Source organism: Ornithorhynchus anatinus, chromosome 7 (assembly GCF_004115215.2).
Source record: "Ornithorhynchus anatinus isolate Pmale09 chromosome 7, mOrnAna1.pri.v4, whole genome shotgun sequence".
Taxonomy (NCBI): domain Eukaryota; kingdom Metazoa; phylum Chordata; class Mammalia; order Monotremata; family Ornithorhynchidae; genus Ornithorhynchus; species Ornithorhynchus anatinus.
In genome coordinates, this window is record NC_041734.1 from 82,528,102 (window position 1) to 82,540,545 (window position 12,444).

Here is a 12,444-nt window from a genome sequence, read left to right on the forward strand (position 1 = left end):
AACGAGGCCCAGAGAAGTGATTGCCAAGTGACACAGAGACAGTGCATACTCATCTGCGTCCCTGTGCACTGGCTTGGAGTCAGAGTCAGGGTTCTTCTAATCCCGGCTCTGCCGCTTGCCAGTGTGACTTAAGGCAAGTCACTTAACTTCTCTGTGCCTCATTGTCATCTGTAAATGGGGATTAAAACTGTAAGCCCCATGTAGGACAACCTGATCACCTTGTATCTGCCTCGACCCCAAGTGCTTAGAACAGTGCTTTGCACATAGTAAGCGCTTAACAAATACCCCCATTATTATGCACACTCCCACCCGCCGGCCACTCTTGGGCTTAAGGCTCTGGCACCCGTGTCCTGGCTCCGGACCGTTTATGTAGGAGACCCCCTCCAGAGTCCCAGAACGGACCCCACCCTCCATCCTGCTACGACGGGGACCCCTCCTCATCTCAGATCGGGAAGCCCCTTGGCTCCATCCCCAGCAATGGAGCCTGTCCTGTCACGACGGGTGCCTCCTTCACCCCACTCTGGAACCACCAGGAGGCGGCAGGGCTCACCTGTTTGTGCGTGAAGACGACCCTGAGCTGGGGCTTGAGGAGCCATAGCCATGAGGATGGACTGCACGCGCTTCAGCTCCTCTTTGCGCTTCTGGGCCGTGGAGAAGAACTGCTTCCGCACGGGAGGTCTTGAACAGTCGCAGGACCGTGACGGTCCCTGGGCGGATGGAACGAGCCGTCACGGACGCAACGGAACGGCCGCCCGCCGATCCTAGTCTCTGCAAGCTGGCACACACCAGTGACCGACGGACTGATGGTCAGTCCAAGTCACCGACCAGTAGACTGATAGGCGGCACTTATCACTGGCCAGTGGACTGACAGACTGGCCTGGAGCACTGACCGGTGAACCGATCGACGGCCCGGACCACTGACTGATTAATCAGTTTGATCGGTCCGCACTGCTAACCGCTGGACTGACAGATTGGCACGGACTCCTGGATGATGGATTTGATCGATCGGCATGGACCACCGACTGATGAACTGATCAACTGACCCACCACTCAAGTCACTGAGCCGATAGGTGGCACGGACCCCTGGCTGATTGATCGATTGATCGGCATGGACCGATGACCAATGAACTGATCGATCGGCCCACATCCGCTAACTGCTGACTGACAGATTACCATGGACCACTGGCTAATTGATTGATCGACTGCACGGACCACTGACGGATGAACAGATCGATCGGCATATACTGATGCCCGCGGACTGATGTACAGTCACGCTTCACAAGAGGAATGTCCTCTCTGATGAGGTGCCCAGCTCGTCAATCGGCTGCGTTCTTGGACGCTAAACTCCTGGTGGTCACCCACCCTGGGTATGCCTACACAAGCCCTGCTATATGCCCAGGAAACACAGTGCGCCTCCCTGCAGACGGCAACGATCGTGCGTGCCGCAGGCAGAGGGAGGCACGGGAAGGCGGACCGAGATGTGAGGCTGGACATCCGTTAGAGAAACCTGGCACTGCCGCCGCCCCGCCCCAGCTGCCGCACCCTCGGGTCCGGAACGCGTAAGCTCTGTGCTCCGGCCACCCCCTCCCCCAATGCTCCACCCTCAGGGCTCGTGGGACCGCGCCAGTCTCACTCTCAGCTCTGCACCTCTACCAACCCTGCCTCCGGCCCACCCTCAGGGCCCGGGCAGGGACCACGCCAAGATCTAGGGAGTGAGTCTCATGTGCAGGAATCCCTAAACTTCTGTGGCAGGCCCGTGCTGGACCCGGCTTGCCTGAGCCCACTCTTTGGGAGCACCCTCCCCCCTGCTCTGTCCTCCTGCACCCTCTCCTCTTTCCCAAGCCCCCAGCTTGGGGATGGGAAAGAAACACACAGAGGACCAAGGCGATCCAGTGGCCGGGCCCAGATTCTCACGGCTCGGAAACGGGCAGAGGTGGTCCAAGACACTCACTAAATCATAGTAGAAACGGAGGATGGAGAGAGGCGGAGGTGGGGGTCGTGGAAGGGTGTCGCAGTAACCACTATCCACTGCTACCGTGCTGACCCAACGCCATCGATCTCGCCTTGATGACTGCATCAGCCTCCTCACTGACCTCCCTGCCTCCTGTCTCTCCCACTCCAGTCCATACTTCACTTGCTGGCAAAACTGTTCAGTCCATTCAATTGGTGACAGATTGAATATATGGGTCGAATGGGAGAGCTGAGTCAAGGATACGCCAATTTAGGGTTTGTGAGACAGGAAGGCTGGGGACAGGCCAGGGTCCAGCGGTGCAAGTAAGGGAGGATGGGGGTTCTGATCTGGTCGGGGAGGAGAAGGGAGGAGAGGAGCAGGGAGGGATTGGGGAGGCATGATTTGGTGAGGTAGGGCTAAATGACCGGAGAACTGCGCTGGACAAGCCCTTTCCTTACCTTGTCCGAGGTGTGAGGTTTCTGCGCAGTGACGTGGCCGCTGCTGTCCAAAACATACTGGGTGCTGAAGTTGTCCGCCGCTGTCTTTGTCTGATCAAAACCTGTTGAGGGGAGGCTGTCAAACACGCGCACTCAGCACACAGTGCGCACTCGATAAACTAGGCCGTGAAGGGGCGGGGGTCAGGAAGAGGGACGGCAAGGGACCGAACCGAGCCCGCCCCACGGACTCGCCCGGCTTCCTCGCCCATGGAGACAGAGATCCCGGAGCAGTGGCCGGCACCTGCCCCCCAGGAAGGAAACGTCCGGGGCTGACAGCTCTTGCTCGGCGTTAGCTCGGGCCGGCCGGCTCGGAATGGGGGCTGTGGAAACCGAACAGGAATGGGCCGAGCTCCTTTCCACCCAGGCCCTCGTGAGCGGCTAGCTGCTCGGATGGCCGGCGTCTGCCGACACGGACCGGATGCCCGACGTGTGCCACAGAGGTGCCCACCCACCGCTCCCTGCACAGCCCCTGCCATATCCCGCCCCCAGCCTGAAGGTTGTAGTGGTCGATCGGGAGTCTCTGACCCACCCTGTAGGGCCGGCCAAGGGGGCCCTTCCCCGCGTCCACACGGTCCCGCCCTGGCACCCCAAGGTTCAGGGAGGGCAGTGACTGGCTCTTGCCAACAGCCGGGAAAGGCACGCAAGGTCAAACCTCCCAGCCCAGCCCTACCCCAAACACCCAAGTCCAGTGAGAGGCGGGTGGTGGCGGGGGGCGGGTTTGCGTCAGCAGGGCCTTGATGATGTCCCCGGGAGAGGCTGGGGACGAGTCTACAGGTTGGTGAGCCCCGAAGGTCTGGGGACACGCCCCAAGAACCGACAGAAAAACCACCCACCGTGGCGAGGACCTCGGGCGAGGGAGGCTTCTGCCAGGGCTCAATCAAAGCCTGGCCCGGGGCTGCCGAAATCCAAGAATTCACGGATCGTCAAAGGCCGGCAGACCGGTGCCGTCTCCTACCCGAAAGAGCACCGGGAGGGGTCCGGTGGCCCTAGGTTAACCCACACACGCTTGGCTGGCTGATCCCAGGCCCATCCCGACCCCGGCCCGACCCCAGCTTCCCGCGGCACTCGGACGGCAGCTCCAGAGAGCGGCGGAGGCGGGCAAAGGCCCGGCTGACCTCGCGCGATGCAGCACACGGAGCCCAGGGCCTCCCCGCGGAAGCCGTAGGTGGTCAGTTGGTCCAGGTCCTCGTGGCTGCTGATCTTGGAGTGTAGTGCCTGGACCGCCATGACGGGCGCGTCCACCGCACGGATTCCCTGCCCGTTGTCACGCACTTCGATCTTCTCCAGGCCGTAGTTCTCCTGCACAGGGTGGGAATGCCGGGCCGGAGGGGCCGGTCCCCCCAGTGAGGGGGAGGGGGTGGTCTCTCCGAGATTCTTCCTCTTCCCCACCCCCCCGACACACACACACACACACACACACACACACACACACACACCAGGCAGCTCCATCCACGCCTTGGGCCTCAACCACCAGCTCCCGACCATCAGCTCCTCTTCCCTGGAAATGATCAGGGCCTCCCCATTCCCCAAGCTTCTTCCACACTCGTCTCCTGCCCCTCAGCTTCTGGGGGTCCCGACACCTCAACCCCACACTCGACCTCTCCGTCACCCCCGGGAACACGGGCAGGGGGAGGAAGAGCGGAAAACCCTTCATATCGGGCAGAGCGCCACTCTCTCCATCCCTCAAGTTTGACTAAAATCATACCTCCTCCCAAGAAGCCTTCCCTGACTAACCTCTCATTTCCCCACCCTATTGGTGTCTCCCTGCGGCGCTGTCTACGCAACACGGGTCTGCAACGGCGGGGACCCAAAGAGCTGCCTAAGGAGAGCTGAGTTTGGGAATCCGAAAACCAGGGGGGGCAGAGGGAGGGTTTTAAGGACAAGGCTGGCAGTCCGGCTGAAACTGGAAGTCAACGGCCACTGAGAGAGCGCCTGGGTGCACTGCTGTCGAGGAAGGAGCCTCCCTCTTTGAGCGGAAGCCTGATGAGGGCAAAGGCAGAAACGGCGCCAAGAGCTGCAAGTAACAGGCAATATGACGAGGGGAAAGAGGCGGAGAAAGAGGGAAAACGGACAAAATAGAAATAGCGAAAGCGGCGCGGCCTAGTGAAAGAGCACAGGCCCGGAAATCGGGGGAACTGCGTTTTCTAATCTGGGATCCATCACTTGCCTTACTCTGTGACTTTGGGCAAGTCACTTTACTCTCTGTGCCTTCGTTTCCTCCTCTGTAAAACGGGGATTCAATCCCTATACTCTCTCCTGCTCTTGGACTGTGAGCTCCAAGTGAGACAGGAGCCTTGTCCGACCCGATTATCTCCTATCAAACCCCAGCACTCTGGTAGAGTGTTTAGCGCACAGCAAATGCTTACCAACTACCACAATTATTGTGTGTGTATGTGTGCGTGTGTGTGCGGGTGTCCTTGCGTGCCCCACTCAGTGGCAGCTGGGAACCTATCCTCCAGTGGCCCTGATGGGGAACTTAGAGTCAGCAGCTTGGCCAAGTGGAAAGAGCCCCGGCCTGGGAAGTCAGAGCTCCTGGGTTCTAACCCCGACTCTGCCAACTGTTTGCTTTGTGACCCTGGTCAAGTCTCTTCACTTCTTGGCGCCTCAGTTTACTCAACTGTAAAAACAGGGGAATCAATATCTGTTTTCCTAGCTGCTTAGACTGTTAATTCTATGCGGGACAGGGGACCGCGTCCGACCTCATTAACTTGTACCTACCCCAGCACTTAGAAACAGTGTTTGACACTTAACAAATACCATTAAAAAAAACACCCAAAAAAACTTCAGTGGCAGGTGTCTTCTCCAAGCACAGGGGACAGCTAGATCGAACTACCCAATAGGGCAGCAAATAGGAGGAAGAAAAAATTATCCCTTGGATGTGGGCAGAGGTTTTTTCTTTCACCAAATCACCTTCCTCTTGAGCAGCAGCACAGCCCTGGTGGTCCCAGTGGTCAGGGAATGTGGCTACCAATTCTGTTGTACTGTCCTCTTTCAAGCGTTTGTGCAGTGCTCTGCACAGAGTAAGCACTCAATAAATACCACTGATTAACTGACTGAGTGATTAGAGGACGGGCTCTGGGAGTCAGGAATGGGTTCTAATCCCAGCTCAGTCACTTGCCTGCTGTGTGACCTCACTTTCCGCATCTGCTAGATGGGTATTAAATACCTGTTCTCCTTCCCCTTTAGACTCTTGGGTCCCGTGTGGGACAGGGACTAGTCCAACCTGCTTATACCGTATCTACCCAGTGATTAACACATTGCTTGGCACATAGCAAGTGCTTCATAAATACCAAATCCCCAGGAGAAAGTCTGGAGGCAGGGATCGTTCTGTCCATTTTACAGAGGAGGAAACTGAGGTCCAGAGAGAATCAAGGGACTTGTCTGATTCTTCCCGGTGGCTAATGGCAAAACCGGGTGTGGAAATCTGGGTCATCTGATTCCGAGAACCACACAGGGTAGGCAGGAAAGGTGAAATAGTTTGGCAGCCCCGGGAAAACACTCTGGCATTCTGGGTGGTCTAGTGGTAAAAGCCCAGGCCCGGGAATCCGAGGACCTAGGTTCTTATCATGGTTCTGCTACTTGTCTGCCTTGTGACCTTGGTTAAGTCACTTCACTTCTCTGGGCTTCAGTGCCCTCATCGTGCAAATAATTTCTGCCAACAGAAATTACCTGTTCTCCCTCCTACTTAGATTGAGAGGCCCATGCGCGACAGGGCCACTGTATCTGACCTGGTTAACCTGTAATAATAATAATTAATGTACTTGGAGAAACAGCATGGCTCAGGGGAGAGAGCCGGGCTTGGGAGTCAAAGGTCATGGGTTCGGATCCCGGCTCCGCTGCTTGTCAGCTGTGTGACCCTGGGCAAGTCAATTAACTTCTCTGTGCCTCAGTTCCCTCATCTGTAAAATGGGGTGAAGACTGTGAGCCCTGTGTGGGACAACCTGATTACCTTGTATCTACCCCAGCGCTTAGGAACAGTGCTTGGCACATAGTAAGCGCTTAACAAATACCAACAGTATTATTATTAAGCGCTTACTATGTGCCAAGCACTGTTCTAAGCGCTGGGGTAGATACAAGGTAATCAGGTTGGACACAGTTGCTGTCCCACATGGGGCCCACACTCTTAACTCCCATTTTACAGATGAGATAACTGAGGCTCAGAGAAATGAGGTGACTTGCCCATGGTCACATAGCAGACATGTGGCATAGCCAGGATTAGAACCAGGTCCTTCTGACTCCCAGGCCTGATCTACCCACTAGAGCCACGCTGCTGCTTAGCACATGGTAAGTGTTCAAGAAGTACCACTATTAGTAGTACTGTTATTGTTATTATTAGATAGGTATGTGTGGACTGTTTTGGCTTAAGTTATTTTGTACTCTTCCAAGTGCATAGTACCAGTGCTCTGCACCACAGTAAGTGCTCAATAAATATGACTAAAAGAGTAGGGGACAATCAAACCCTTATGAAACAAATAGCCCATAATAATGTTTGGTATTTGTAAGCGCTTACTATGTGCGGAGCACTGTTCTAAGCACTGGGTAGATACAGGGTCATCAGGTTGTCCCATGTGAGGCTCACAGTTAATCCCCATTTTACAGACGAGGGTCACTGAGGCACAGAGAAGTGAAGTGACTCGCCCCACAGTCACACAGCTGACAAGTGGCAGAGCTGGGAGTCGAACTCATGACCTCTGACTCCGAAGCCCAGGCTCTTTCCACTGAGGCACGCTTCTTCCCACTACGTGTGCCCATCTGCACACAGTAATCACTCAACCAATACAATCTATTGATCGGCCACCTGCCGCCCCGGACTCTTCATAGAGTCAGTAACTCGCCCGGGGAGAGACGTCGCCGCCGACCCCGAGAGGAAGTCGCGCGGCTCCGGGGACTCACCAGTTTCACCTCGATGCTGGTGGCTCCGGGCGTCCAGAAGAATTCTCGACCAGCTCCTTCACCACGCTGCCCGGACGTGATCACCTGAGAACTGGGACAGTAGGCGCCACGGTGGCCGCCGGCAGCTGCTTCATCGCTGACTTCTGGGGGGCCTGCGGCGGTGGCGCGAGAACGGGTCACCGACCCCAGGGATCCCTAACCCTTTCCCCACCTCCAGGAAGGGCTAGCGCCGCGAGGGCTGGGAACTGGGCACTGGACAGAGCCCAGCATGTGCTCCCCTGACCTCCGGGAGCTGAAAGGCTGGATGGGGAACCAGGCGCATGCAAATCATTTCACACACTTATGGGAAGAACGAAGGGTATGTGTGCCTGTGGCAAAGTCACTTCACTTCTCTGGGCCTCAGTTCCCTCATCTGTAAATGGATTGAAGGACTGTGAGCCTCACGTGGGACAACCTCATTCCCCTGTATCTACCCCCAGCGCTTAGAAACAGTGCTCTGCACCTAGTAAGCGCTTAACAAATACCAACATTATTATTAGTATGGCCTAGTGGACAGATCCTCTGCGAGTCAGAGGACCTGGCTTCTGATCCCAGCTCTGCTGCCTGTCTTTGTGACCTTGGGCAAGTCACTTCACCGGGCCTCAGTTACCTCATCTGTAAAATGGGGATTAAATCCATCAGACCCACGAGGAACATGAATTGTGTTCAACCTGATTTGCTTGTATCTACCCCAGGGCTTAGTACAGTGCCTGGCACATAATAATAATGTTAGTATTTGTTAAGCGCTTACTATGTGCAGAGCACTGTTCTAAGCGCTGGGGGAGATATAGAGCAATCAGGTTGTCCCACGTGAGGCTCACAGTTAATCCCCATTTTACAGATGAGGGAACTGAGGCACAGAGAAGTGAAGTGACTTGCCCAGAGTCACACAGCTGACAAGTGGCAGAGCCGGGACTCGAACCCATGAGCTCTGGCTCCGAAGCCCAGGCTCTTTCCACTGAGCCAGGACGCTTAACAAATACCATTATAATATTACTATTATTCAGGGAGAGAGTCATTTTTGAAGCCGAGTTCCCAAAAGGATTTGCCTTTAAGTGCCTAACAAATGTACCCCCAGAAAGCCAGGCACCTGGCTGGGGCCCGGCGGGGGGCGGGTTGAGGTGCGCGGCCCTGCGGGTCTCCCCCTTGGGCCGGCCCGGCCCCGACTGTGGTGGTGGACCTCCAGGACGAGGCGGAGGCAAAGGCTGAGGGGAGGCTGAGGCGATAGCAGGCGAGCCGGGCCCAGGAGAAGCTCAGCAGCCGGGTAGGCGCGGGCCGGGGAAGAGCCGTGGGCTCCCCGGGGGTCTGGGCCCGGGACCCCCAGCCCCGTGGGCCCTCGCGCCGGCCCTGAGCCTGGGCCTGACTCCCCGCTGCCCGCCCCCACCGCCACTCCGCGCTGTGACCTCCGTCCTTCCGCCGCCCACCCGCAGATTCATTCAATAGTATTTATTGAGCGCTTACTATGTGCAGAGCACTGGACTAAGCGCTTGGAATGAACAAGTCGGCAACAGATAGAGACAGTCCCTGCCCTTTGAGGGGTTTACGGTCTAATCGGGGGAGACGGGCAGACGAGAACGATGGCAATAAATAGAGTCGAGGGGAAGAACATCTCATAAAAACAATGGCAAATAAATAGAATCAGGGGCGATGTCTCATTAAACAAAACAAAACAAAATAATAGGGTGATGGAAATATATGCAGTCATTTCATTCATTCATTCATCAATGTATTTATTGAGCGCTTACTATGTGCAGAGCACTGTTACTAAGCGCTTGGGAATGAACAGGTCGGCAACAGATAGAGACAGTCCCTGCCGTTTGATGGGCTTACAGTCTAATCGGGGGAGACGGACAGACAAGAACAATGGCAAAAATAGAGTCAAGGGGAAGAACATCTCGTAAAAACAATGGCAACTAAAATAGAATCAAGGCGATGTACAATTCATTAAACAAATAAATAGGGGTAACGAAAATATATACAGTTGAGCGGACGAGTACAGTGCTGTGGGGATGGGAAGGGAGAGGTGGAGGAGCAGAGGAAAAAGGGGAAAATGAGGCTTTAGCTGCGGAGAGGTAAAGGGGGGGATGGCAGAGGGAGTAGAGGGGAAGAGGAGCTCAGTTCTGGGAAGGCCTCTTGGAGGAGGTGATTTTTAAGTAGGTTTTGAAGAGGGAAGAGAATCAGTTTGGCGGAGGTGAGGAGGGAGGGCGTTCCAGGACCGCGGGAGGACGTGACCCAGGGGTCGACGGCGGGATAGGCGAGACCGAGGGACGGCGAGGAGGTGGGCGGGCAGAGGAGCGGAGCGTGCGGGTGGGCGGTAGAAAGAGAGAAGGGAGGAGAGGTAGGAAGGGGCAAGGTGATGGAGAGCCTTGAAGCCTAGAGTGAGGAGTTTTGTTTGAGCGGAGGTCGATAGGCAACCACTGGAGTTGTTTAAGAAGGGGAGTGACATGCCCAGATCGTTTCTGCAGGAAGATGAGCCGGGCAGCGGAGTGAAGAATAGACCGGAGCGGGGCGAGAGAGGAGGAAGGGAGGTCAGAGAGAAGGCTGACACGTAGTCTAGCCGGGATATAACGAGAGCCCGTAATAGTAAGGTAGCCGTTTGGGTGGAGAGGAGAGGGCGGATCTTGGCGATATTGTAGAGGTGAAACCGGCAGGTCTTGGTAACGGATAGGATGTGTGGGGTGAACGAGAGGGACGAGTCAAGGATGACACCGAGATTGCGGGCCTGCGGGACGGGAAGGATGGTCGTGCCATCCACGGTGATGGAGAAGTCTGGGAGCAGACCGGGCTTGGGAGCGGACGAGCGGACGAGCGGATGAGTACGGTGCTGAGGGGGTGGGACGGGAGAGGGGGAGGAGGAGAGGGAAAGGGGGGAGAAGAGGGTTTAGCTGCGGAGAGGTGAAGGGGGAGGGTAGAGGGAGCAGAGGGAAAAAGGCGGGAGCTCAGTCTGGGAAGGCCTCTTGGAGGAGGTGAGCTTTAAGTAGGGATTTGAAGAGGGGAAGAGAATTAGATTGACGGAGTTAGGAGGAGGGCGTTCCGGGACCTGCGGGAGGACGCGGCCCGGGGGTCGACGACGGGACGGGCGGGAGACCGAGACGGCGAGGAGGCGGGCGGCAGAGGAGGCGGAGCGTGCGGGGTGGGCGGTAGAAAGAGAGAAGGGAGGAGAGGTAGGAAGGGTGAGGTGATGGAGAGCCTTGAAGCCAAGTGAGGAGTTTTTGTTTGGAGCAGAGGTTGATAGGCAAACCACTGGAGGTGTTGAAGAAAGGGGAGTGACAGGCCCAGAACGTTTTTGCAGGAAGATGAGCCGGGCGGCGGAGTGAAGAATAGACCGGAGCGGGGTGAGAGAGGAGGAAGGGAGATCAGAGAGAAGACTGACACAGTAGTCTAGCCGTGAGACCCGCCCCCCCAAACCCTTGCTCACCCTCCAATGACCGCCCCCTTCCCCCACTGAACCCTCCCTGCCCACCCTCAAAGGAAGTTCCTCCCCATCCACCTTCTAAGACCCCTGCTGAGTCTCAAATAGACCCGCTCACCCCCAGCTTCAGCCCTCCCGACGAACCTCAAATGAGGACATGGTTCTAATTCTGCTCCACCACTTGTCTGCTGTGTGGCCTCCAGCAGGTCACTTCGCTTCTCTGGGCCTCAGTTCCCTCATCTGTAAAATGGGAATAGAGACTTCCCGCGTGGGAAGGGGACTGTGTCCAAACCGACTGGCCTGTATCCACCCAGCGCTCAGGAGCAGTACCCCGGCACACAGTAAGCGCTTAACAGATACCACAGTTATAAGCAATCAATGTTATTACTATTTTCTAGTTATTAACAAATACCATCTTCATCAGTCCGGCTGGGCAGGGAGGCCCGGCGTCTGGGGGCACAACCCGGCTGCCGGGGCTCCCGGTCGGTTCCTGTCAGTCGGTCGGTCAGTCTGGTGGCATCCAGAGGGGCTTTGCCTGTCTGTCCGTCTGCCTGTCAGCGGTGGGTGGTGGGTCGGTCAATCTGTGAGCGGCCCGCGTGCGGCCCGGAAATGACGAGCGGAGGAAAACCCCCAGGACCCCCACACCGGCACGGCCTGGCGGGCCGGGGCCGGGGTGTCGGGCGGGGCCGCCCGCTTCCTCCTTGCTTTTTCCCGCCACCCTCGAGGCCCCGCCCCCTCTCTCCCCCGTGCCCCCCTTTCTCTCTCCCCCTCAGGATGCTCCGCCCCCCCTCCTCCATTCATTCAAATTTATTTACTGAGCGCTTACTATGTGCAGAGCACTGGACTAAGCGCTTGGAAGGTGAGCAATTCGGCAACAGATAGAGACCGTCCCGCCTTATAGTGACGGGCTTCGGTCTAAATGGGGGAGACAGACGGCAAACAGAAACAGAAACAAAACAGAAACAAGACGTCAATATAAATAGAATCAGATTTACACCATATTAACAAAATAGATAGGATAATAAATAAATATATACAAATGAGCACAGTGCTGAGGGGAAGGGGAAGAACAGAGGGTGGGAGGAGGGGAGGGTGAGCAGAGGGAAAGGGGGTTCGGTCTGGGAAGCTTTCCTGGAGGAGGGGCTCTCAGTAGGACTTTGAAGAGGGGAGAGAGTTAGTTTGGCGGAGGTGAGGAGGGAGGGCGTTCCGGGACAGTGGGAGGACGGGGGCCAGAGTCGACTGTGGGATAGGCGTGAATGGGGACGGTGAGGAGGTGGCGGCAGAGAGCGGAGCGTGCGGGTGGACAGTGAAAGAGAGAATGTAGGAGAGATAGGAGGAGGCAAGGGATGAGAGCTTTGAAGCCAAGAGTGAGGAGTTTTTGTTTCGTGTGGAGGTTGACAGGCAACCACTGGAGTTTTTAGGAGGGGAATGACAGGCCCAGAGCGTTTCTGTAGAAAGATGAGTCGGCAGCGGAGTGAAGATAGACTGGAGCGGGGAGAGACAGGAGGAAAGGAGATCCAGAGAAGCTGACACAGTAGTCCAGTCGCGATATTATGAGATCCGTGTACCAGCACGATAGCCGTTTGAGGAAGGAAAGGACGGATCTTGGCGATATTGTGAAGGTGAGACCGGCGGGTGGTGGGGACCGATTG

At 56.5% G+C, this 12,444-nt stretch overlaps 1 protein-coding gene across 1 annotated transcript in view; it reads right to left on the reverse strand.

Annotated features, from left to right (window-relative positions):
- PMS1 (PMS1 homolog 1, mismatch repair system component) overlaps positions 1-12,444 on the reverse strand; it is a 32,791-nt gene that overhangs the window by 18,003 nt on the left and 2,344 nt on the right. The window contains 8 exon segments of the mRNA XM_029069691.1: positions 551-593; positions 595-675; positions 677-707; positions 2,410-2,424; positions 2,427-2,510; positions 3,564-3,747; positions 7,342-7,377; positions 7,380-7,407. Coding sequence (XP_028925524.1) covers positions 551-593; positions 595-675; positions 677-707; positions 2,410-2,424; positions 2,427-2,510; positions 3,564-3,747; positions 7,342-7,377; positions 7,380-7,407 — 502 coding nt within the window.